Raw genomic sequence first — 26328 nt, forward strand, 5'->3', positions numbered from 1 at the left:
CTTCTATAACGCATTTTTTTTGGGGGGGGTGGGGGTGGAAGTGTCCACGTAGTTGGGATTGGGGCCGGCCCCGCAGACCTCTCTGTTGGTTCGACATCTTCTAAGTGAGACTATCGTATATCAAGTTCAGTTTCCCTCTCAGGCAGCGCCATCTTGGGTGGGGCCAGTGGAACTCTGGAGAGGGGTCTGGGTGTGAATGTGGACCCCACCAATCACATAGGAGACCCCTGAGCAGGAAGGTGGTGGCTTATCAGCCACCTAGGGTTCATGTAATACAGTGCCTGCAAAGTGGGCCTGGTATATAGCAAGGTGGTTTCAGAATTCATTTTGGATATCTACCTGTCTGTCTACCTAAGTCTCCCTATCATCTAACTCATTGGTTCTCAACCTTCCTAATGCCTCAACCCTTTCATACAGTTCCTCATATTGTGGTGGCCCCCCAACCATAAAATTATTTTCATTGCTACTTCATAACTGTACTTTTGCTACTGTTATGAATCGGACAACCCCCGTGAAAGGGTTGTTTGACCCCAAAGGGGTTGAGACCCACAGGTTGAGAACCGCTGATCTAGCTCATCAGCCAGCCCCCATCCACTCATGTGCCTGCTTCCTCACACACTTGGGCTTCAGATTCACTGTGGGTCCCAGGTGGCACCCCGAGGGGAAGACCGTGGGAGATACCAGCGGGGAAGTGCCTGGTGGGTGGAAAGAAGGTTGCCTTGTTCTAGGGGCACAACTGCAGAAGCCAGTATGAGGCCAGCGTATTGTGTAGGTAATGGGCACAATGAGGCCTTCGCCTGATGTAGCATGGGTCGAGACCTTAACAGTGCTCAAGGTCACGTGCAGTCTCTGGTGCTCTAGGTAGCTGGGCATATCCAGAGGGCAGACAAAGACTGAGCTCAGCTCCAAGAGATGAATAGGGCAAGGGGGTGGGAGGCAAGCTAGACGGGTGCCCCTGGATGATGGGGAGTGGGAGAGGCACCCTCCTTTGGCACCCAGGCCCGGCCTAGAGGCCCAGTCATGCCCTGCAGCTGCCTCTGTGGAGAGCCAGGAGGCAATTAGGTAGAGTACTTTTATAATCATACCACTTTCAGGTGTGTGCGGTGCAGGAGGGGGGGCATACCAAAGGGTTTCCTTTGTATGGCAATTAACCCACTTAACCTCATCACAATCCCGGAGGCGACACTTCCTGTCATTATCCTCATTTTACAGGTCAGGAACTAAGGCTTAGAAACCTGGCTGGGGTCACATGGTTACTGAGTCGGCTCACCTGGTTTCTTTCCACCTGTAAAGCAAGAGAGGGAACACCTGTGTTAGTCTGGGTAGACTAGAGAAACAAATCCATGTATGTATATATACAGGAGCAATTGAATATTGAGGAAACATCCCAGCCCAGTCCAGATCAAGTCCATCAGTCCAATATTAGTCCATATATCCCAAACCAGTCTATAAAGTCCTCCTAGACTCATGAAATACGTTCAATGATGCTGAATGCAGGAGGATCACAGGCCAGTGGGTCGGAAGTCTTGTGGATCCAGTGGCATACGAATTTCAGTGCTGGCAGGGGTCTCCACATGGTTTCTCCAGCTCCAGAGGTCTGGTTGCATCAGTGTAGGTCCATGTGGCTTCTCCAGCTTCCAGAGCATAGTGTCATGTGTCTTGTCAGTAGAGTCTCTGGGAGTGAGCCTTGTCTATAGAGAGTCTCCAAGGGAGCGAGCAGAAAGAAAGTGTCTCTGGCTTCTAAGGAGGAAATCCAGGAGTTCCCAGAATTCTCAGGAGAAGGCCATGCCCACACAGAGGCCTCATTGGCTATGACCTGATTGACAGACTAGACTTCACTCCTTCATTCTTAATCCTCTCAAGGCCCAAATTGATGCCAGATTATGTAACGACCGCAACGCCTCGTTAGTGAGTGCCTCCAGCAGGGCCTGGGGATATGCGCTGGAAGGAGGGAGGCTGACTTGGGGGTTCAGGTCCAGCCTGGGCAAGATGCTGAAGGAACAAATGTGGGCGAGCTTGGTGTACAAAGCAATGGGATCCTTTCCACGCTGGCCCTTCCTTGTTTCTGTAGCATCTCTCCCCCTAAACCCTGGACCCTGGGGTGGGGGGTGGGGGCTGTGGCCCAGCACCTTGTGGAGGAAGCTGCTCCCCTAGCAGGAGCACCTGGATGACAGACAGGCACAGCCTTTTCCAGCCATGTCCCATTTTTTTAGCACCTGTTGTGCACAAGTACCATGAGCTGCAGAGAGCCCAGAAGACATGGCGAACCCTGACCTCCAGGAGCCTTGTCTTATGGAGATGGGAGCCACTCGCTAGTAATTATACTTCGAGGATGACAAAGGCCCCTTGGAAGAACGCCTGGCAGTTTACTCCCCCAAAATCCGCCATCGCAAACCCTGCGGAGCCCAGATGTGACACACCTGGGGTCGGTCACTAGGAGTCGGGATCAACCCAAGGCAATGAGTATTTGTAACGTCATGGACAGGGACTATTTGTTGACTTCTGTCCAGCTACTGAAAACAGAAGGCCAATGAGCTTTGGGAGTGACTGACGCTGGGGAAAAGGGTGCTTTGGGGAGCTGCTTGGAACGTGGATATCAGTGATGACTTCTGGTACCGCTGCCTGGCCACCCATGCTGTCCTCGGCGCCCAGCCTCCTTCTGCCCATCCGCTAAGCACTCCTTGAGCCAGAGCCACCTCTGCATGGGCTGGCGGGGGGGGGGGGGGGGGGCGGGGAGAGGGGGAGGTACCAGCTCCTGTGCTCCGGCGGCCCAGGACAGGCCTTTGCTGGTTAGAGAAGCCAATTCGTCTCACTGAATTCCATGACCACAGACAGCCCCTGGAAAGCCCGCCAGCCAGCTGGCGAAGGCTGTTCATGCTGCTTGTCCCAGGGGGCCTGGGGCAAGGGGCCGGCTACATCCAGCAAGGTCTTCCCCTAGTCTCAAACACCAACTTGAGACATCTGCTCAGCGGATGCTGAGTCCGTAGCATCCGGTTTGTATCGGGAAGAAAGCACGTACCTCTAGCTGATTTTCTCTGGGGACAGGAATGGGGGTGGGGGCGGTTATGCCTAAGCATGGCCCCCTAGGAGTGTGTCCGTCTGTGTGTGTGTGCGCCTGTGAAGAGAGACATGTGTGCCTGCTGGGTTAACCAGACCCCACTTCGCACAGCGAACTGTAAGGCTCGGAGCTGAACCACCTCCGTGTCCACTCTCTCCCCTTCTCTCCCACCTCCATTCTGTCCTCGGCTGCACACGCAGCGCTTCTTCCTCTGACTCTCACCGCCGGAGTGAGGTCAGCTCAAGGTCCAGCACACCAGCCTCCACACGGCCACGTCAGCCCAGCACCTCACATGCCAACTACTGGCTTGGCGGGCAGGGGTGGGGGTGGGCGGTCCCATGGCCTCCCTTCTGACCGCTGGCTATACATTTGGGACTTTCCCACTAGCCTCTTGTTCAGGGGTCCCAAGGAGCCCCTGACTTCCAGACTGCTAGCGCCCACTCCTCCCTTTGGTCATTCACGAGGTGAGTCCCAGAACTTAGGGAAAAGCTAGACTTGCGATCCCAGTTTTATTGCAGCAGAAAGGGTGTGAGTGAGGAGATGCACCAGGAAAGGTCTGAGAGGATTCCCAACTCGGTGCATCCCCGTCCCCAAAGGGTCACACGTCCCGTCCCGCCCCCAACCAGGAAGCCCATAGAACTTCCATGTCCAGAGCCTTTATCGGCAGCCCCGTTAGACAATTGAAACCCCAGTCGCCTCCGTGAGCTATCCCACCCTGGAGCTTTGTTTCTTTTCCAATAATTTTATTGGGAACTCGTACAGCTCTTATCACAATCCGTCCGTCTGTCCATCCATCCATCCATCCATCCATTCATCATGTCAAGCACATTTGCACATATGTTGCTATCATCACTTTCAAAACATTTTCTTTCTACTTGAGCCTTGGTTGCAGCGCCTCATCCCCCCTCCCTCCCTCACAAACCCTTGATAATTTATAAATTGTTAACTTTGTGGCATAGCCAGTCCCCAACCCGACCCATGAGTCATGCACCCTTAGGTGTGACTAAGACTTCTCATCGAAGATACTTCAGTTGTAGGTAGTCTGAAATTTTAAGAGCTTTTCTTTCCGGTACCTAGGACAATGACCTGATTCTTTTTTTCTTTCTTTTTAAATACGTATTTTTCAAACTGTGAATTAGCTGGGGTCTCGTATTCTCAACCATCCATTTTTACATGCAACAGTTTCAATGACTTCTCAGCCCCTCCCCTTGAGGCTGCCTCCCCCTCCTACTTCTGATTTCGCCCCTCCCTCCTGTGGGTGACAAGCCCCTTTCACCCCAGTCAGCTCCTCAACCTTCCACCCTGCGGCTCCATCGTTCCTCCTCCCCCTCCTGCACTGGGGGACCCCAAAGTCTGTTCCCATGGGACTGAGATCCATGTCTTAGAAACACAGTGTGTTACCTCATCTGTGTGCATTTCTTATGCTCTCACTCTGTGCGTGTGCACATGCGCGTGTGCACGTGTGTCAACTGAACACGAAATGGTGGCGAATGGTAACATGTTGCAGCGGAAAGACCCACTGGCTGGGAATTAGCAGATTTAGATGGGGCTTTGCCTGCCTCCTTTCACGGCCCTGCAATCTGTCTGAGCCCCACTAACCTCAGATTTCCTCCCGAGTAATGGAAAAAGCCTGCCCGCCCCCTCTCTGCTAGGTAGAAGGCTGAAAAGCAACAACGTACTTGACAATGCTGTGTGAATTACCACGCCTTTGCACAGCACAAATGCGAGAGATTGTGCTCCTCAGAGCCCCGCTCAACCAGAATGAGAACTTGGATGTGGCTTCAAATAATCCAGCCAGTGAGCTGTGTTCCTATCTAGGTCAAAGCCGAGGGCCTGGCGTTTGGAGAGAGGCTCCTGGAAACCACACGGTCTAGCTGGCCGCCAACTGTGCAGGTGCCCAGTGCTGCAGCCAGTTTACAGGGAAGGAGAGCGCCCTGGCGTGTTGGAGCCTAGGAAGGGCACCTTCATCAGCGGGTGGCCCGATCCTGGGGTCCTTGAGCCTCGTGCAGTTGTGTGTGTGCAGACTGGTGGGTCTGTACATGGGTCTCCATCTGTGTGTATGGACTCATTAATTTATTGTGGCCCGAAGGGGGGGGGCGCCTGGTAGTGCACATGGTTAAGTGTTGGGCTGGTAACTGAATCTACCCAGTGGCTGTAAGAGGAACGCAAGAGGTCTTGCTTCTGTAAAGATGGAAGCCAAACCTCATGGCTGTCGAGTGGCTTAGCGGCCCTGTAGGGTGGGCAGAACTGCCCTGTGGGTCTCTGAGACCGTAACTCTGTCAGGATGACGGCCTAGGAACCCTATGGGGCAGTCCTGCTCCGGGTCACGGATGGGGCCACTATGAGTCGAAATCCATGGCACCCAAGGGCAAGAGCAGCCTGTGACTCACCAAGTCACTTACCAAGTCTTCTGGAGGGCTTGTCTGTGGTGGCGTAGTGGCTTACGTGTTGGGGCTGCTAACCACAAGGTCAGCAGTTTGAAACCACCAGCCGCTCCTTGGAGAAAGATGAGGCTTTCTATTCTCCTAAGAGAGTTAAAGTCTCGGGAAACCCACAGGGGCAGTTCTACCCTGCCTTGCAGGGTTGCTCTGAGCTGGCATGGACTCGATGGCAGTGGGGTGTGGGTTTTTATTTTGTCCCTTGCCAGGGACACTGTTCTGGGCCATAGACATGCACATGTGAGTAAGACACTGTCCCTTCTCTCAAGCAGTTTACAGCCTGGCCCAAGAGCTGGCCTGTGCACTGCACTGTGGTAGTGGGTGATGCAGGAGAGAGGAGAGGAGGGATGGGGTCGCCTAAGGAGAGGAATCCAGGGGATGAGGCTTGAAATGGGAGGAAGGAGGGTTTGCTGGTCAACGCAAGGGGAAGGTAGTACTGCCTAATCCTAGCTGCTGAAGGTCACCCAGCAACTGGGGGCCAGAAGTAGTTAGCTTGGCACCTGATGTGGGTTGTTGGGCTTTGATGGCAGGAGGGCCCCACTGGAGGAGGCCAGATCCTGGGATGTCCCATTAGATGAGCTCAGGACCCTGCACAGTCCGAAGACCCTTGGGCATCCTCTTGGACAGGGTTTGAGGATCTATGGAGTGACATCATTAGCTTCGTGTCTCTCAAATGGAGTGATTCACCGGGGGGGGGGGGGGGAGGCTCACTCATGGGATGGGGGGACGAGAGGGCCTGTCGCCTTGGTGTGAGTCCTGACTCAGTCCAGTGGAGCCAAGGGTCCTTGCACCCAGGGCTGTGGCGTGGCAGGAGTCCTGGGCCGGGCTCAGTGCATGGCAGCCCTTATTCTGCAGGCTCCCAGCAAAAAGGCTGCTGTCCCAGCACCTAGGGAGAATGGCCCAGCACCAGGACAGCCCACCTCTCCCTCCAGGGTGGGCTGCCCTAAGCGGAACACAGCAGCTACTGTGGCAGGGTGTACGTGATTTGAGATGCCCAGGTCTGTGGAGGGCAAAGGGGCTGCCTCTCAGGAGCCCCTGAGGCTTTTTCCTTGCGACTTATTGGAGTTGGGCTGACCTATCCTGAAAGTCAAGTGTCTTCGTGTGGGACTACAGTTAGCTCAATGCACTATGGGAAGTGTGGTTCGTCTGGTGCTGATCCAGCTCTGACTGGCATCTCTGATTTAAAAAACGAAAACCAAAAAACAAACAAAAACTCACCACCATCGAGTCAATGCCGACTCAGAGTGACCTTATAGGACAGAGTAGAACTAACTGACCTGTGAATTTCCAAGGCTCTTTATGCCATTTCTCCCAGGAGAGGCTGGTGGTTTTGAACTGCTTATCTCCTGGATTGCAACCCAAGATGTAACCACTAAAGCCAACAGGGCTCCTTGATGAGCTTAGAATAAAAGCTAGAAAATTGAATGAATTTCTCTATAGTAAATGCATTTTGTTAAAGATACAGTTCAAAGCGCAGAATCCAGGATGGGGAGACATCTAGCGAGGGAGTCCCTGGGTAGCACAATGCATTTTACCAAAAGGTTGGTTGTTCAAATTCACCCAGCAGTGCCGCAGAAGAAAGGTCTGGCCATCTCCTTCAGAAAGGTCCCAGCCCATGGGATGTATTTCTTTCTTTCTTTCCTTTATAATGTATACTAAAGAGCTTTCTATCAAGAAGTAATTTTATACCAGGAAGACACCCCAGCCCTGTCCTATTTAAGTCTCTAAGTCCGATGGTAGACAAGATTCTCTTCACATTCACATAGCTGCAGGCAGGTAACAAAGAAAGGTGAAGCAGGATGCAGGGAGATCACAGGCCAGTGGGTACAGAACCATGTGGTTCCAAAGTTGGTGGAAAATTCTTTCGGGGTCGGGCAGCCCCAGGTGGGGCAGGGACAGCCCAACAGACAGGAAGGCTAAGTGGCAGAGAGAGAGGGAGACTCACAGGTTCTTTTTTTTTTTAATCATTTATTGGGGGCTATTACAACTCTTATCACAATCCATACATCCATCCATGTGTCAAGCACATGTTATACATTTGTTGCCATCATCATTCTCAAAACATTTTCTTTCTACTTGAGTCCTTGGTATCAGCTCCTCATTTTCTCCCGTCCCTCTCCCACCCTTCCCACCTCCCTCCCTCATGAAACCTTGATAATTTATAAATTATTATTATTTTTCATGTCTTGAACTGACAGATGACTCCCTTCACTGAATTTTCTGTTGTCCATCCTCCAGGGAGGGGGTTATATATAGATCATTGTGATTTGTTCCTCCTTTCACCCCCATCTTCCCCTTACCCTCCTGGTATCGCTAATCTCATTATTGGTCCTGAGGGGCTTATCTGTCTGGGATTCCCTGTGTTTCCAGCTCTGATCTGTACCAGTGTATATTATCTGGTCATGCCGAATTTGTAAGGTAGAATTGGGATCATGATAGTGGGGGGAGGAAGCATTAAAGAACTAGAGGAAAATTGTATGTTTCATTGGTGCTATACTGCACCCTGACTGACTTGTCTCCTCCCTATGACCATTCTCTAAAGGGATGTCCAGTTGCCTACAGATGGGCTTGGGTCTCCACTCCACACTCCCCCCTCATTCACAATAATACTATTTTTTGTTCTTTGATACTTGATACCTGATCCCATGGACACCTCATGATCACACAGACTGGTGTGCTTCTTCCATGTGGGCTTTGTTACTTCTCAGCCAGATGGCTGCTTGTTTATCTTCAAGCCTTTAAAAATCACAGATGCTATTCTTTTGGTAGCCGGGCACCATCAGCTTTCTTCACCACGTTTGCTTATGCACTCATTTGTCTTCAGCAATCGTGTCGGGAAGGTGAGCATCATGGAATGCCAGGTTAATAGAACAAAGTGTTTTTGCATTGAGGGAGTACTTGAGTAGAGGCCCAAGGTCCATCTACTGCCTTAATACTAAACCTATAAATATATGCACATAGATCTATTTCCCCATCATCACATATAAATATATTTACATATGTATGTGCCTGTATGGAGACCTCTATGAATGTTCTTTGGAATGTATTGCTATCCCTGGCAGCACCATCCTGTACAGGGCACTGATCAAGGGTGCTTGGTTGGACACCTGTTTCTGAGCCCCTCTGAGTCTCATTGAGAGCTCTCCAAGGCAAATATAGATGGGGATAGGCCTCCAGCTGCCAGGGAATAGGCATGCCCCACTGGGCAAGAGTTTGCCCATGACCGCTAACTGAAAGGTTGCTGGTTCAAGTCCACACGGTGGTCTTGCTGAAGACCAGCCTGACCTTCGACTTCTCCAAGTTCGTTAGTGTTGTTAGGTGCTGTCGGGTCAATTCCGACTCATAGTCACGAGCCTCCGGGACAGCGTGGAACTTCCCCACACGGTTCCCTGGGCGCTCATCGTTCCGGGAGCAGATCTCTCCCTCTTTTCTCCTGTGGACTGTCTGGTGGGCTTCAACCCCGGGCCTTTCGGTTCACAGCTGACCACTGAGACACTGTGTCACCAGAGCCTAGCTTTAAGACTAGAGCCCTTGAGGGGCAGCAAGGGAGAGGAAGGCCCTCAGTGAGATGGCCTGACACCGTGGCTGCAACCGTGGGCTCGGGCACAGGGACCGTTGTGAGGCTGGTGCAGGCCCGGGCAGCGTTTTGCGCTGCTGTGCATGGAGGCCATGAGTCGGCACCAACTCATGGTGCCTAACGAGCGTGGCCATTGAAAACGGCCCGGACTGCAGATCTCCCTCTGACGTGTGTGGCTGCCAGGAGTAGAAGCCGACTTAACAGCAGCCCGCCTTTTGTGGAGCACCTACTAAGTGCTGATGGAGTTGTGGCGGCCGACAGGTTACACATTGGGCTGCGACCCCCGCGGTCGGCAGTTTGAAAAGCACCAGCAACTCCGAGGGAAAAAGGTGAGCTTTCTATTCCCGTCAGGAGTCCGCCCCAGACGCTCACCAGGGCGGTTCTACCCTGTCCTGCAGAGTTGCTGTGAGTCGGCATTGGCTCTAGGGAAGTGGGTTTGGTTTGGGTTTACTAAGGTGCCAGCCAGTCTAGGCTCACGGGGCATACAGCAGTGAACACAGTAGGCCAAGTGGACAAACCATTTCTTTATGCTCCTCAAAAACAGAGAAGTAGGCAGGGGACACCTTTCTTACCCCGTTGTATACATGAAGACACCTGGGAGGCTGGGAGGGCAGACGGAGGTGCTGAGCGAGCTCAGGGCCAGGTCTGTTGGCTCCAGGGTCTTTGACAAATGTCGAGATGCCTTGTCAGAACCATCCCGTAGAATCTGACCCGAAAGCGCCACCTCATTCTGCGACGACCCGGGACAGCCATGCGGCTCTGAGAGCCACCCCCGCAATGACAGAGTATGTACTTGCTCTGTGTGTGAGATCCCGGGGGGTTTCAATCCTTTCTTCGATGGTATGGGTGTGGGGCGGCACTCAGGCAAGCAGGCCTGGCAGATCCACGGACATGTGCCCTGGAGCCACCTTCGCCAGGCCCCATCGGAGCTGCACAGAGGCCTCACCCCCAGCTGCTGTGCTCCCCGACAAAGCCCGTGTGCGTCTGCCTTCCTCTAGCCCATCTGTCCTCACGACCGTGTCAGTTTCACAACACTTCCAGTCGCTGGTCACCACATTGAACTGTGTCTTCTCTCTGTCCTTGGTTTGGTCCATCGGAGAACTTTGGCCTCTTGAGTTGGCAGCTGGCTTCCTTCTTGCTTCCATGATGCACCCGATGTTCTCCTCCCGACCCTCAGAGCATGTGTGCTGCATCTCCTGTATGATTCTCACCTCTCTCCAACTTGACCGTAGCTAATACCTGGCGCCAAGGTGTGGCATCACTGTTCATTTTCAACTTGAGTCTCCTCAGAGGACTAGAACTTCAGCTGCGGATGCCCTAAATCTCCCTTTTGGTCTTTTCCACTACCCAGCACCCTAAGACTCACAGGCTCTTCAAAGCCATGCATTAGATGGGTGGGTGGGTGGATGGATGGATGATGGGTGGGTGGGTGGATGGTTGTTGGTTGGGTAGATGGATGATGGATGATTGGTGGGTGGATGGATGGATGGATGGATGGATGGATGGATGGAAGACTTCATGGGCCAGTGATGCTCTTCTCTTTGATCGAATGTCTACAACTGGTCACAGTAGGTTTCCATTTACATGTCCCACCATCACCTGAAAATTAATGTGGCAAACCACAAAGCTATTTTGAAATCACAGAAAATGAAAGTTGAGTAGGGTGCTAAGGGCCCTCACAGTCAAATCCCCAGGAAACCTGGCCACCTCCCCCTTTTGCCTGTAGTACCACCATTGTGCCAGTTGACTCCCTCCTCAGGGAGGGGCCTCGGGACCACAGTGCAGGCCATGAGGAGCAGCCAGCTATCCCTCTGCTGGACCAGGGTCCCTTTCTCTCTCTTCCCCCCAACATTGTCTCTGTTGGTGATTAGTCATGCTGGAGGCTGGCTGAGTCAGAAGGGACTTGTGGGTGGTTTGTGGCCAGACTGGAGAATGAGGCAGAAGGACTTTCTAGGTTCATGTCTCTGTGCCACTGGAGATAAGCTTTGTGGCCCCGGGCTCAGAGGGTTCTGTGTGAAGACTGCGGGAAGAAGGCCCTCCACTCAGCCCAGGTTGGGGATAAAGAAGAGCCAAGATTCAGCACCAAAACCAGAGATAAATCCTTACAGAAAAAGAGCCAAAATGCTCCTGTGGGCCAGATAGGCATATATAATTCCACCTCTACATGGCAGATGCTTCAGGGCAGGTGTACTTGTATGTAGGTGTGTTTATAGTATCTTATAGGGCCATGTTATAATGGCCCTTCATTTTCTGCCTTTGGCCTCCTCCCACGTGTGGTGTGTGCTTCAAGTACACATTGCTAAGTTTAATATTCCTTCTCAAGGGCGTGACTTCTCGATCAAGGTGGCCATTCCTTCAATGCACAACTCACCCAGTTTTTCTAGCTGTGTATGTGTGAGTCTGCGTAGACGACAGAAACAAATCCAGGGAGACTCATATGTATCTGGGAAAGAACTTTATATACAAGAGCAATTGAACATTGAGAAAACATCCCAGCCCAGTCCAGATCACGTCCATAAGTCCGATATTAGTCCATATGTCCGAAACCAATCTATAAAGTCCTCTTCAGACTCATGAAACACACACAATGGCGCTGAATGCAGGAAGATCACAGACCAGTGGGTGGGAAGTCTTGTGGGTCCAGTGGCGTTGTAAGCATCCACATGGCTTCTCCAACTCCAGAAGTCACAGGCTATATCAACACGGCACCATGTGTCTTGTCAGGAGAGCGTCCCTCAGGGAGTGAGCAGAGAGAGGGTCTCCTGCCTCCGAGGAGGAAATACAGGAGTTCCCAGAATCCTCAGAAGAAGGCCATGCCCCCACAGAGGCCTCATTGGCTATATCCTGATTGACAGGCCAGACTCCACGCCTACACTCTCAATCCTCAACCAGATTACGTTACTACCACACTGTGTAAGATTTTTCTTCAATGTAAATAAACGAATAACACAGATTTTTGTCACCGCTGTGTCTGTGTCCACAGGAGGGAGAAGAATCAGAGGAGCCTCGAGGCAAGGAGGAGCGGCAAGAGTCCAGCACGACCACGAGGAAGGTGGGGAGGCCTGGGAGGAAGCGTAAGCACCCCCCGGTGAGTGTCGAGCCTTCACAGACCCCAGCACCACACGTGCGCGCACACAGCTCTGCTGCAGGGACCTGGTGGCGGGTGGGGTGCGGCCCAGGGCATTCAGATCTGCTGGTTCACATCCCCTAGTCCTTGAGGCCTGCAGGGACCCCCACAATGTCCCTCCTTTGGACATCAAGAATGGGTGGTCCCGAGAGGGCAAGGGACTTGCTCTGCTAGCCGGGCCTCGACCCCGCATCCTGGCTCCGCCTTCACTCTTCAGTGCAATAAAGGAGCCTGGCAGAGCCCTGAGCTTGCATCTCGCAAGCCTGCCCGGAGCCCCTAGGGAGGCACAAACAGGGCTCAGCTGCTGATCCAAGGATTGGAGGTTTGGGTCCACCCAGGCACGACGTGGAAGACAGGCCTGGCGATATATTTCTGAGAAATCAGCCACTGCAGACCCTGGGGACCAGAATTCTCTATTTTCACACACAAACTCGCCATGAGTCAGGAAGGGCTCTGGGGCAGCTGGTTTGTGTGGGGTCTTTGCCAACTCCTCAGTCTTCCCTACACACCACCACTCCCACCCATGAGGGTCTGATCAAACCCAGTGAGGAAGAGACGCAGGCTGCTGGGAGACCAGGATGCTCCTCAGCTCTGTGGAGTCCAGGCTGCAAGGCTACCCCCTGGTTCTGGCCCAGGCTCTTGGGGGGCACTCTGGGGTTACCCAAGGCGAAGAGAGGTCACAGTGCAAGTCTGAAGGCCACCAGAGCCTGCCTCCTGTCTGCCTTTAACGTGGCAATACTTAATTCGTCCCCAACACCCAAAACAGCTGGTCCCTGTCTTTTATCACCTTTCCGATGGAGAAGCGTAAACTTGGAGCCTGAAGCAAAGGGCCCCGGATTAGTAACTCAGTCCTTCAGGGAAACCTTCCTGGCAGGTCAGGGAGCCTGAGATTTTCTCCCTCAGGGCAGAGAGTGGAGGTGTGAAGGGCCAGCAGAAGAGGAGGAGGAGGAGGAGGAAGAGGGCTGTGTCAGTGGCTGGGGTTGCAGAGGAAGGAGGGGCATTGAGGAACCTACGGGGACACCATAGTGTGGGCCACTACAAGGTCCAGAGGACAAAGAGGGGGTTGAAGTTAAACAATTGCACTGGTAAGTAATTTTAAACATTTTAGGATTAAAGCAAACACAGATCTTTTATGACCTGGGTTGAAAAATTCACATGGATTCAAAAGATAAAACAAGAGACTTCAAAGGCACTTCCTTGCTTGCCAAGGCAGACTCCAGGCTGAGCTTCCTGATTCCTGGGGTGGGTGGGGGTGGTGGGTGTCACACCACTCTCCCCTACCCAGGGGCCACCCTGAGGGGCCAGAAGGGAGGCTGGAGCTAGAGCTCCCAGTAATTGGCTTCAGCCTTGACCCTCACAGCCTTGGCAGCCCGTGCTCTGCCATAGCAGCGACTCGCCTGGTCTTTGTGGGTGCCTAGATCAGAGGAAGGGCACAGCCCCGAGAGATGACGTTTCTGACACCCCGGGGGCCAGAGGGCGCAAGGAAATCAGGGGCAGGTATGCAGAGATCTGTCCAGAGACGAACGAATGAGCGCGTGAGCAGAGGGTTACAGATTAGTGGATGGAGAAGGGCCGTCGGCATGCGTCCTCCCTTCTGGGACAGGGCCCGTGCCGAATGCAAACCACTGCCTTTGGAGTCTCACAGACTGGGTTCGAGCCCTCTGTATGCGACCTCTAACTGCCTGAACCTCAGTGTCCCTTCTGAAAACCAGCTGATCAGCATGCGTCCCTCCTACACCCCTGTGAGGAGTGAATGAGTCCAAGCCCTAGAAAGCTCAGCCCTCCGCAAAGGGAGGTCCCTGCTTGACCCAGGCGGTGGGGGACACCCCTCCTCCCCCGTCTCCTCCAGAGGACACAGCAGCCTCACTAGGAGCACCAAGAGCCCCTGGATGTACTGCTCCCGGCTGGAACGTAATCTCTCTGGGCTTCAGTTCTGACAAGGTTGTGGAAGCAGGGACTTAACAGATAATGTAGCCTTCCCAGTCCACGGCCTTTGGGAAGCCCCAGGCTCAGGGCTTGCAGGGCCTGGCCTGCCCACTTCCCAGGGTGCTTCAAAGACAGCGGAGTCCACATGTGAAGGGTTGACAGTGTCAATGCCTGCTCAGCCGCAAGGGCCACGGGTCACATGGGCTAGTGTTTCCCAAGGGCAACAGGGGCAGCATTTGCGACCTGGGGTGCGCCTCTGGACTTGGGGCCTACCATCAGCCTCCAGCAGCCCCAGTGGGGACACGGTGCAACCTGTGGGGGTCAGCCTGGCTGTGACCCAGCCCCGTGGTAGGTGGCACCTGCATCCACTTGGGCTCTTAAGTGAGTAGGTTGGGAGGGCAAAGTTGACCGGGGAGCCAGTGGTCTGAGGTCTGAGGCAACTGTTGTGAAAGGGATGCTCTTGCCTTGGGGGGGACAGAGGAAGACTGGCCTCCCAGAGAAAAACAGCCAACAACAACCCTTCCTGGGAAGCAGATCTCAGACTCCCCAGGGAGCCTGTGGGGAGCGGGGGTGGGGTAAGGGGGTGGAGGAGATTCTTGCTGTGGCTAGGCCCCTGGCCCATGAGCCATCTGCTCTGACTCACAGACCCTCAGCCCTGGAGAGGCAGGCGCTCAGCCTGGCCCTGGGCTCCCGGGCAGCAGGAACATACCAGGAACGGCTTCTGGGGGACCCACTGCAGCTGTGACTGGGTTTCCCAGGGACCTGGGACTGGGTTTCCCAGGAAGCTTGAAAGCAGCTGAGTATGTCTGCTGGCTAAGCCTGGAGAGGGGAGGGAGCCTGTCTGGGATTCTGACAGGTGTGCCCAAGAGGAAGTGTGGGGAGGCAGGAGAGAGAAATGATGTTGAAGGAACGCCGCCCCCCCCCCACACACACTGGACAGGAAGGGACAAGGCATATCCACGAGGGTCCTCCCCTCACCCCGGCCCCACGGTTAAGTCACTTTCACTTCTCCTTTCGCTCCTGTCTCCCCTGGGTGCCCTCTCCTCACTGCTGCTGCTCAGAGCGACGATGCTGTAGCTGGGCCTTCACCCACACCAGACTCCAGCCTGCAGGGCCGGGTGCCTTCTCCTCCCCACTCCCTCCCTCCACAGGCAGCTCTTTCCCTTCGCTGAGCACCCAGTACACATCAGGAAGACTGATCTTTCAGCCCAGAGTCCTGCTGCAGAGAGGAGTCCACCCTTGATTATAAGACAGTGCCTGGGACAGCCCAGGGACTCCGTGTCTCCAGGGATGAGATCTGGAATCTTCCACTTGCTATTCCAGAACCTCACACCATGCGATCTCGGCCGGCCCACAGTTCTCACGAACACTCAACACTCACTCCCCTCTAGTCAAGCCAGGAAGCTGCCTCCTGGGCACTTCCCCAATGTGCCAAGCACGGTGAGCCCGATACCCACCGGCTCTACCACTGTTCCCAGTCTGGAACAGCCTCCCCACCCCACTACCTGTCCCAGGGCCCCAGCCTCTTCAAGCCAGCACGAAAAATAAAGTTCACCTTGGTCCTCATGACCACACTGGGCTTTTCCTTTCCCCCCAAGAACTGTTTGTGAAAAATATTTAAAGTTACAGCAGCTAAGGGTGGGGGCGGGGCACAAGCCCACTGAGGAGGTCCTTGGCCCAGAATTGCTCTGCAGGCCGTCTGTCCCCTGTCTTTGGTCAGAAGAACAAGTAGGTGCTTGGGCACCGGTTTGGCATTACCACCCCCTGCCACGGGCCCCGTCTGTATTTAGCAAAAGCATCTGTTGTGGACGGAAGGGGAAACCTTAACAGCCTGACCTCTCACATTAGACGGTTTGGAAAGCAGGCCCAGAGAGCTTGGTCTCTCCCACGTCTCCCTCATGCCACCACACAAGGCGTAATCTTTGAGGTGCCGAGGCACGCTGCGCTTTCTGCCCACCTCGCTGAGGACCAAGCCAAACCCAAACCCACTGCCACCGAGTCGATTCTGACTCACAGCCACCCACGAGGACCAAGCGGAACAACCTCCATCGGGTCTCCATCGGCTGCAGATGGCCGCCGCGTCTCCCACCTCAGGAGTGGCTAGTGGGGTCAAACCACTGGCCTGTGGGTTGGCGCTGGGTGCGTTCACTCCGTCTGGTGCCAGCAGCGCTTCTCAGTGAAGACTTAAAGATCAAAACTCAGTCTCACTGCCCTCGAGTCGATGCCAACTCATAGTGACCCTGTAGGACAGGGTCGAACTGCCCCTGTGGGTTTCCCAGACTCTCTCCACAGTAGAAAGGCTCATCTTTCTCACGAGAAGTGGCTGGTAGATTCCAACTGCCAACCTTGCCGTTCGCAGACAGTGCGTAACCACCAGGGCTCCTGAAACCGTGACTTTGTGCAGAACTCTTTGGTCTACAGAGGCCTTGCCCACCAGTGACCTCTGACAGTCTGTATGAGGTCGGGGGGGGGGGGCCCACTGTCATTTCTGCCCCCATGTGGTGATGACGAGACTGAAGTTCAGAGAGGCCAGATGGGACTTGTACTCCACACCTCTGTGAAAACCTGGATGTGCTCCTTCCGCCCCACCCCTCCCGCTGGCTGCCTGGCCCCCCCGGCAGGTACACTATTTAAGTTAGCACGTGGAAATGCGTAGCTCCGGTCAATAAACGCACCCAAAGAACATACGATCAAGGAGGAAGATGGACTCCAATCGCAAATACTTGTAAAAACGCACGGCTTCCCCGGGCGCTGAGGGGCGGGAGGTGGGCCTGGCTACGGGGCTGAGCAGCGACATTTGCCTGTCACAGGGCCAGGATGCTTTGCAGTGTGAGCCCAGCAACAGGAAACAGGAAGCGGCCTTAGGCCTGGTCGGAGCAGAGGAAGGGAGCTGCCACCTGGGCCCAGGGTCCCGCGTGGGGGCAAGGAGGGGCTATGTCTGCTGGCCTGGTGTCACCCTTTCTAGGGACCTCCTCTTGCACCAGACCTTACAGAATCCCTAGTAATCTTTCCTACCAATTTTAATCGTAGAATAACATGTGATTAATGTAGCTGTACATTTCTTGAATGGTATATTTCTTAGAGCATATGAATAGGGACAGCAACATTGTTTGGGAAACTCTTTCTACCTTCAGTTACAGCGTTGATTAGTAACGGAGAAGAAGCTTTTTCTGGATTTTTTTCTCCTTCTTTTCCTCCTGGCATAGTGGGTTACACATTGGGTTGCTAACCGTAAGATCAACAGTTTAAACCCACCAGTCGCTCCTTGGGAGGAAGACAGGGCTTTCTCCTTCCGTTAATGGTTACGGTCCTCCAGGGGTGCTGTGAGGAGGCAGCGGCTCGAAGGGAGGGTTTGGGTTTCACTCCTCTTTAGTGACCACTTCACTCTCAATGAGGTTTTTGATACAAGTTCACGAATTGCTAATGACCCCAGTAGTGTAGCCCAGAGCACCAGCCCACGGCAACATCAGAACCACGTGGTCTGAAGTAATTGGGGAATAAAGACAGCTCTGACCCCAGCACCTTAGAAGGCTCAAGAAGTAAATTAGTATCGAGGGTATACTTTAACCTTGTAGCTGTATGAATATACGGATATTTTTATACGGATATTTTTATGAAAGCACTGCATACAAAATTGTGTAGGAGTCATTTGACTGCCACCTGTTCTGGTAGCGTCACCAGGTGGGGTCTGCGCCCACACCACATCCTCTCCCCCAGGCCCAAGCGATGCCGCTGGTGTGAGGCGGTGGGTGGCAGTGAGCGTAGGTGGTGGGTGGGGTCAATGGGCAGCTTCCCACCCACCAGTTCCTGAAAAGGCTTCAGAGTCACGAGGGAGGATGTTCACAGCCGGTTCACTCCTGGTCACAAGCGCAGGCAGCCCTGTCACTGGCTTCTTTGCCTTTGTGGGTGGCGACAGATGGAGCACCCAGAGGGGCAGTTTCTGCCTTTGCCCCCAATACCCTGAATGTGGGGTGGCAGGGAGGGTGCCTAGCCCTGTGAGGCTCCACCCTGTTGACCAGCCATATGTATTTATTCATTGAAGATTTAAACCCACCAACTACCTCCAAGGTTATTTTTGCACCAAGGGAGCACTCTGAGGTCGCCTCTTGCTAAGAATAACTGAGAAGGGGAGGAGGGGGAGAGGGGAGGAGGGGCCTGGAGAGGGTGCTGAGCTCTGCTGGGCTGGAGCCAGCTTTGCTTACTCCACCCCAAAGGGCAAAACTGCTCTGCTTCAGAGCCAAAGGCTTGGGGTCTACATGGGGGTGGCGACGTGGGGGTGGTAGTGGGGGTGGGGTTGTATCCTCGGTGGGGGGGGAGGGTGGAATAACTTTGGACATGGTTCTGCTACACCTCAGTCCACGGGGACAATTTAATTCAGCTATTGGGGGTTTGCAGTGTTGACTAATTTTCCAACCTGATATGACCTTTTGATTCTTCTCCAAATGAAGACCGAGCTCAAATCCACGCCTTGTTCCACATCAAAACTGCTTCCGCCCTCAACTGCGGACCCTTGGCTCCGTGACCCTGGGCCCCGGGCTTCATGCACCCTTCCTGAAAGAGCGGATCTGCCCTTCCTGGGCTCAGTCCCTGGTCAGGGCCTCTGAGGCCACCTTTCTTCTTGTCAGCCCGCGCCTGTGCACACACTCTCCTGCCTGCTCCTGTTGTCTTTGAAGGTGTGAAGAAAGAGGTCCTGTCAGGCTGTCACACACCTCCTGAGGTTCCAGGCTCTATTCTCGGCTCTTCCCTGCAGATTCCGCCTGCTCATTCTGCCTGCTCAGTCCAGCCAACCAAGTGAAGCCAACCCAGAGAGCCCTGATCAGTAGCTTGGACTCTAAGTGTTGGGGGGCTCCAAAGCAGCTGGGCCTACCAAAGTCCTTCCTGAGCAAAGGTGTGGGTGTCAGGAATGAGTGCGTGAGAGTGGCTTTTTGTGCGGAGTTCCACAGGCGAGGACCCTGAGCAGGCTGGTTTGACTAACAAGCAGAGGGTCCATTTTAAAAGGTTTCTGATCTTCAGTTGGGAAAATAGTTTGCAGGCAACTTGAGTTGTCTATCTGGAAGGTCCTTGGGTTGACGATGAGGTGGTGGGAGCTGTATGTTAGGAAGTTAGTCACTGGTCTGCAGGAACCTAGTGGGTGGGGTGAGCACAAGCAGATGGAGGGAAATAGGGAGGTGGGTGGGTTGGGTGGTACCAGAAGACGTCCTATGGGTATGTTAGGGGGCAGCCGTGGGAAACCAGACTTGACAAGACCTGAGTGTTGGGCACTGGGGATGAGGGAGAGGCAGGCACCACAGCAGATGTTTCAGAGCCCAGTGATGGCTCCGCAGGGATACAGTCAGTGTTGTTGTCAGAAGTGGAGGCTTCTGGAAGGGAGACTTTGGCAGGGCTCATTGGTGGTGGGGGGGGGGGGGCACTTTTAGATAGCTGGTCTGACTGGGGGAACAGCCGAGGGAACGCAGAATCTCTGTTTTATTTCTCTCCAAATTCCTTTGTTTATTTCTGCTCTTCTCTGGCTCCTTCCCAGAGTCACACCTCCCAAGAAAGCCACCCACTTCCACAAGTCTGCCCCCCCCCACCCCGGTCTACTCAGCACCACTTAAAGGAGCGCTTCTGAAGCTGGGCTGCACCTGCACCACTCCTGCCGGGGCAGGTACCCGCCAGCACAGGCATCTGAGGCAGCCTTGTTGACACCGAGCTTCTGTCATCGCCCCCACCTCGGGGGTTGTGTGCATTTTGCCTCTGTCATTCCCAGAAGGATAGAACCAAGCCAGGAACGCTCCAGGGAAGGGCACCCAAATTGATCTGGGGAGAAGGCCTGGCGGCCAAGAGAGGACAGACTAAGGAGACGAGGACCCTTCCATCTGGGAAGATAGAGGCTCAGATGTGGTCAAAACTGTCAGGCCATCGTGCCTGGGCCCTGGGGCAGGGGACGTACAGGTGGGGGTGTGTGCGCGCGCGCGAGAAACCTCCAAAACTTAAAGGAAGCCCAGGAAGGGACGCCCCGTGCTCCACAGTGGGCTCCCCTCTTACCAAACCTGATGGAGAAAAGAAAACTTCCAAAGAGGATTTCTAAACAGATGCGTTTTCTATGCATCATGCCTTGTTTTAAGGGAGTCCCCAGCTCCCTCCAAAATCCTTTGAGGCTGACTTCAAAGAGGCCAGCCAGGCCCTCTTCCAGGTGGGCAGGTGTCCCGTTAGAAAGTGAACCCCAGATGGGCTAACCACTCCCTGGACATGTCCCCGCTTGCCTCCATTTACCATGTGGGTGTGCAACAGTTCAGCAGGAACATGCCCTGGGCGACCTCTGTGGCCAGAAGTCACTCTCTGGGGCCACGTGCTCAGTAGAGCGATCCCTGGGGAGGAAAGAGAGAAGGCAACACTCAGCGGAACTGGTGGGCTGGAGAAATGGGTCCGTTTGGCCTCTGGCCCGCTCTCCCCCTGCCTCACTGGTGCCCCCTTCTCAGGGATCAGAGACCTAGATCCAATTTGGGCATCTGTCCCCATTCACCCCAGAAAGCTACAACCAGACCTCCCTCCGAGGGCAGGTAGGGGCGTCCAGGAAAGGCTGAGGCCCAGGATCGAGTAGGGGAGTACTGGCCCAGTGCCAGCCCTTCTGAGGCTGCTTACGTGGACATGCACCTGTTTCCTGAAACTAGAGTCAACCTGGAAAAATCCAGGGCTACTGGGGGGCTGCTGGGCCTGCCAGAGCTCAGGGAATGGGCTGGCTGCACGCCCAGTCTGAGTGGAAGGGGACTTGTTTGTGCGTTTTGTTTACGGCGCTCAGCGTCCATGCGTATCTGCTCTCTGTCGTGTGGCGGCCAGTGGCGGTGTCTCTGCCGGCCTGTCTGCGGGCGGGCGTGTGCTCGTGTCTTTAACCGAGAGACCGGCTGGCCTGACGTCGGGGTGCCGGTAAGGCCCGGCCGAGGCCTCGGAACCGCGCTCAGCATAATGGCAGGTCCGGACCGGCAGCCCTGGCAGCCCTGGCGCCCTGAGCAAAGCACAGGGACGCCGGCAGGCGGGGTGAGTGAGGGCCGGCCCGGAGGGGAAGGGAAGCGCCAAGGATGGGCCAGGGTCTGAACCCCAGAGGCGGCGCCCAGCACCCACCTTAGCCCCGCCTGCTGCCTGCTTTGAACATCCCTGGGGCTGGGGCGACCCTGACTGTCAGTGGGGAGGACGCTGGGGCCGTCCACTCAGGAAAACAGCCGGGGTGGGGAGCAAGACTGGTGAGGACCGGAGCTGAGGGGCTGGAAAGGGTGGCTCCCAAGTGTCGAGAGGCGGTCCTGCACTCTGAGTACTGACTCACCATCTGGTCCCCACCGCCCATGATGCGCCTCTGCTGTTCTCCTCGCTGCTGCATTTCCTCTGGAAATGTGTGCGCACATTTTAACGACGATAAAGTGACCCTTTGAAAATCGCCAGTCCCCGTGCCACCCCCATGTGGATCTTGAATATTTTGTCTTAGCCCTATCCCTTCTTAGGAGACCCTTGTCAGGAGTTTAGGTGTCTTATCCAGACAAGGAGGATGGGGGGGGGGGGGGAGATGACAGTGGGGAGGGGGTGGGGAGGGAAGGCTGGACGGCTCTTTACCTTTGGACAAGTTCTCCACTAATGTTGTTGCTTTTCCACTGGCAACTGCTTGGGGTGGGTGTTGCCATGCCCTGGCCACATCAGCACCTTCTCTAGAACCCTGGAGGTGGGAGGTGGTGGCTATAGGGTTGGCTGGGCTTTTCCTGAGACTCAATCCATAGGTGGTAGATAGGTGGGGCAGGTTTCCCTTTACCAATGCTGGCCCCCCCTCCCACCCCCCACCCCCAGGTCAGCATCACCCTGAAAGCTATGCCTCTTACTCCGTGTGTGGCCTGAGGCAAGCCTGGGAGCTTTTTTTTGTCTGCAACGTGAAGAATAACACTTCCGACCTCAGGGTGATTGCAATCATTAACTTTATTAATTTTACAAGCATATATCTGCCAGGCCCTTTGCTGGGGGTGGAGTGGTTGGAAAGGCAGAGGGAGAAATAGATAAATAAGGCAAGCCTCACAGTCTAGGAGGGAGACAGAGAGTAAACAAATAATTAGGTAGAGTGTGACGGGAGCTACAATGAGTGAAGTGTGGAGGCACTGTGTAAACAAAGGTGGCAGCAGTGGACTGGGCATGAAGGGGCGGGGCTGCTGGCGTGGATCTCACCCACCCCACAGGGCCACGCTGGGGCCCCCGAAGCTGTCCACATCTGCCAACTATGACGGGGCTGTGGGGTGGGGTGGGGTGGAGCAGGGTCCCGGGAGGTAAGGGGTGACAGCACCAAAGAGCAGGGGCCTGGAGCAAGTTCTTTAAAAAAAATTTTTTTTATGAATCATTTTATTGGAGGGCTCTTACAAATCTTATGACAATCTATCATTCAATTGCATTTGACACATTTATCCATATGTTGCCATCAACATTTCCCAAACATTTTCTTTCTCCGGAAGCCCTTGGTTTCAGCTCCTCTTTTTCCTCCTCCCTCCCTTCCTCCCTCCCTCACCCTCCCACACTCGTGAATCCTTGATCAATTAGAGATTATTGTTATTTCGTGTCTTACACAGTCTGTTGTCTCCCTGCACCCACCTTTCTGTTATTCAGAGCAGATTCTTCTGTGTGTGAGTGTATGTGAGTGTGTCAAGAGACAGACGGACAGACAGACACATTTTTAAACCCTCACTATTTGACGGGAAAGGTGCCCTGATGTCAGAGGGGGTAAGCCCTGGGCTGCTCACCACAAGGTCAAAGTCACCAGCTGCTCTGTTGGAGACAGCTGACGCTGGCTGCCTTCTTAAAGAGTTAGCCGACCTCCTGTGCCCTGTAACGTCCCATGGAATTGTTTAGTTGGAGGCTTTGGGGGGATTTCAGACCAGAGCAGCTCCTGGTCAGGGCCCCTCCCTCGGCCAGGGTTGCTGAACCTTAGCTCTCTCAGGGCTCACCACTTCTTTGTTGTGGGCACTGACTTGCGCCATACAGGGTGTTATAGCTGCAGCATCCCTGGCCTGTCCACTTGACAGCCAAAAATGTTTCCTGACACACATCTGTGTCCTCTGGTGGGTGGGGACACATGATGGCCCCCCACCAAGAACTGCCCCCTTAGTCCACCCTGAAGAAGCTTCCACAGGAGAGGCCTGATGCAGAGAAACACAGGCAGTTGTCTCTGGGTAGGCAGAGGGTCTTACCTGGAAGGAAGAGGAACATCAGCACCTGATGTGAGGGACCCCCGGAGGTGGTAGCAAGGTCTCTGGACCCGAAGAAGGAGGCCTCTTGCTTGGATGGGCTGGGGAGCAGGGGCAGGCAGGAGCCCACGTTCCCTCCGGCTCACATTTGGGAGATGAGCACCACAACCCCGACCTGGTGCTCCAAGCTGGACAGGTCGGGGACAGAGTGAAGGTCCCAGGTCCGGGCTGTGTCTGGAAGAGTCCCAGGCAAGCGTGAAGATGAAGGCAAATAAAACCAGAATGTCTCCCCATGACATGTGACAAGGCAACCAAGCTGAAACTCCGCGTGTCAGAGGGAGGGTCTCACTCGGAACCCTTCCCCAGCAGGGTGAACAGAGGGTGAATATTTATGGGGTTCCTGCCAGGTGCCTGACTCCATGCCGCTCCTGTTGGGTAAAGCAGAGCCCCTGCCCTCAAGGAGTGACAAGCTAATGGCAATGACAGGGAAAGGAGAGGAGAACAGGGGAGAGGTGACTGGAGGGCCTGGTGGGGTGGGGACTAGGGAATAGTGCAGGTCTGGCAGAGGGCATGTCCCTGGGGGGGGGGGACACTTTGCACTAGGCTGCTCACTGAAAGGTTGGCAGTTGAAGTGCACCCAGCCGGCTGGACTGCCAACGCTAAGGTCAGCAGTTCAAATCCTCCAGCCCTTCTGAGGGAGAAAGAGGAGACCATTTTTCTCTGTAAAGGTTTGCAGTCTCAGGAGCAGTCCTGCGGGGCTGCCTCCACAGCAGGGGGCTCGGCAGTATCCTCGCCCAGTTGGCTTTGGTTTATGCTGATCATCTGCCTAAGATGCCCCTCTCAGTGAGCTGCCAGCTCCTTCCGAGGGATTTCTGCAGGCTTCACGGGCCCCCTTCATCACAGGACTTTTTTCATGGTGCATGAGACTGGCGCTGTTACTCAGGGCCCCAGAGGGAGGCTGGGTGATAAGGGGCCACGACCTAGCCCAGGAGGCAGATCCTCTTTCTTTTCCATGTTTTACAAGGGTATGTTTTAAAAATATATGTACATATCCCATCTTATTGGCTATGAAGTTTACACAGCCACTTAGGTTCCCCTTCAACAACGGTGACATGAATTGTCCTGTGACATCCGTTACAGTTTTCACAACATGTCCGGGTTCTTGTTGCTTCTATTCTGGTTGCTCTGTTCCTGTTGATCTAGCCTCCCTTTCCCCTCCTTGCCTTCTCATCTTTGCTTGTGGGTCACTGCTGACCTTTTGGTCTCATGTCATCATTGTTTCAGGAGCAGATACCTCCTTGTGATGGTGCTTGGGCTGGAAGGTGAAGTGCCGAGGTAGCTGTGAGTCAGTTCAAAGGGTGTTTTAGGGTGATCATCTCGGGGGTCCCTCCAGTCTCTGTCAGCCCAACTGGTCTGACCATTTTGGGGTATCTCTCGAGGCGATTCTTGACAGATGGGATGGATCCTCTCCCATAATCCCAGAGCTCGGGTTGCCTCGGGCTCATCCTGAACCAGAGAGGGGCCAGTGGAGGCTGGGCTTGGGGCAAGAGAGAGGTGCGCAGGTGGGCTGGAGCCGCAAAGCTTTCAGCTTGCTGAGCTTATTCTGTGGCTTATGTGGAGGACCCCTGCCCTCAGTCTACCCAAGAGTCTCTTCTAGACTGAGTTTCGGTGTGTCTGAGCTGCACCAGACAGACTTCCAGAGCAGGGCTGAGGAGTGGACTAAGCCATCTTTGAGTGGCTGGGGTGGTGGGGACCTCAGTACAGGCCTTCTGGGTCTCTCTCTTGGTGCTGGCAGTCAACAGGAAGTGAGTCCCAGGGTGAGAGGATCCTGTGTGGTCCCCCAGCAGGAAGTGAGTGACAGTATTGTTATCTCAGACAGCTTTGTGGGGCTAAGAGTAGGCACTGTGGAGCTCAGAGCCTGCCCTATCTTTAAGTGTCTGGGGGGCAGCAGGTGGCTAGGGGAAAGGAGGATATGGTCATGGTGGGAGATTGGTTTTGGTGAAATTTCTTACCCCAAGTTGGCCAAGCTGGGGCCCCTTGCCCCCGTTCCTTGGTAGGCGTGTGCTGTGTTTGGTGGCCTTGTAGTATTCGGCACGAGGTTGGTAGCCGTCTACCAGGGCGGGGGCTCTCACCACTTCCCAGTCTGCCTGCACAATCAGGCTTTACTGAGCCCTGGAGATGGAGCGAAAGGAATTTTTCTAGCTAGGGGGTATAACTCTGCTTAAGTGAGGAGGCAGGACAGGCCTTGGTGAATCCTGGAGAGAGTTGCGGGCCTGGCATGTGGGACTGGAGTCTGGGGAGAGAGTCAGGTGTCTGCATGTTCCATTTGCACCCCCAAGCCTAGTGGAGGACCCCCTGCCTTCGACCAGAGGGCTCTTCTTCATCTCCTTGGAGTCTCCCCACCCCCACTAGCGGGGCTTTCCAGGGGAGCTCCTCCCTGCTGGCAGCAAGCCTGCCCTGGCCGATCTGTGCAGCCTGCAGGAAGTAGCTTGGCAAGGTCCTGGCGTTCGGTCTGTGTCCTCAGGCTGCTCTGCGTGTCCAAAGCCACCCGGGAAGGACCCCGTATCTGGGAGAACTCTGGTTGGCTCTCTCTTTTTTTCCAAGGAAGGCCTTCATCCCTGTGTGACCCCCTCTGATGGATTCCTCATCAGATAGCCTGGGCTCAGAGCTCAAAGCACAGCTGGAAAAGCAGCCATGGCCATCAGCAGGCGGTGCAGGGGAGGGGCTGGGGACCGGCGTTCTCAGGCTGTCGGTGTGCACAGGAGGGGACAGCTTTGGGGAGGGAATTTGGAGGTGTCTCCAGACACTGTACTGGACATGCCCTTTAACCAGGGTGGCTGGGCAGGCAAGGACACAGAGCTACGGACACTAAGTCAAAAAGCCCATGACAGACAGCACGAGAGAACGGACCACCTGGAGGAGCGTCTATCCGGCGGCCGTTGAGCAGCTTGTTACAGAGAATTCAAGGGAGCTATACGTGCGGACAGGGTGAGGCATCGATCAGTGCACGT

General features: G+C 54.6%; 1 protein-coding gene across 5 annotated transcripts in view; it reads left to right on the plus strand.

The window, feature by feature from the left end:
- DNMT3A (DNA methyltransferase 3 alpha) overlaps window positions 1–26328 on the plus strand; it is an 89808-nt gene that overhangs the window by 11980 nt on the left and 51500 nt on the right. For all 5 annotated transcript variants that reach the window (XR_012785759.1, XR_012785760.1, XM_075557018.1 and 2 more), the window contains exon 3: window positions 12057–12161. Coding sequence is in view for 3 of the 5 variants with exons in the window: in XM_075557018.1 (XP_075413133.1) it covers window positions 12057–12161 (105 nt within the window). In the remaining 2 variants the exon portion in view is untranslated. The remainder of the gene's footprint in view (window positions 1–12056; window positions 12162–26328) is intronic.

This window comes from Tenrec ecaudatus, chromosome 8, assembly GCF_050624435.1.
Source record: "Tenrec ecaudatus isolate mTenEca1 chromosome 8, mTenEca1.hap1, whole genome shotgun sequence".
Lineage (NCBI taxonomy): Eukaryota > Metazoa > Chordata > Mammalia > Afrosoricida > Tenrecidae > Tenrec > Tenrec ecaudatus.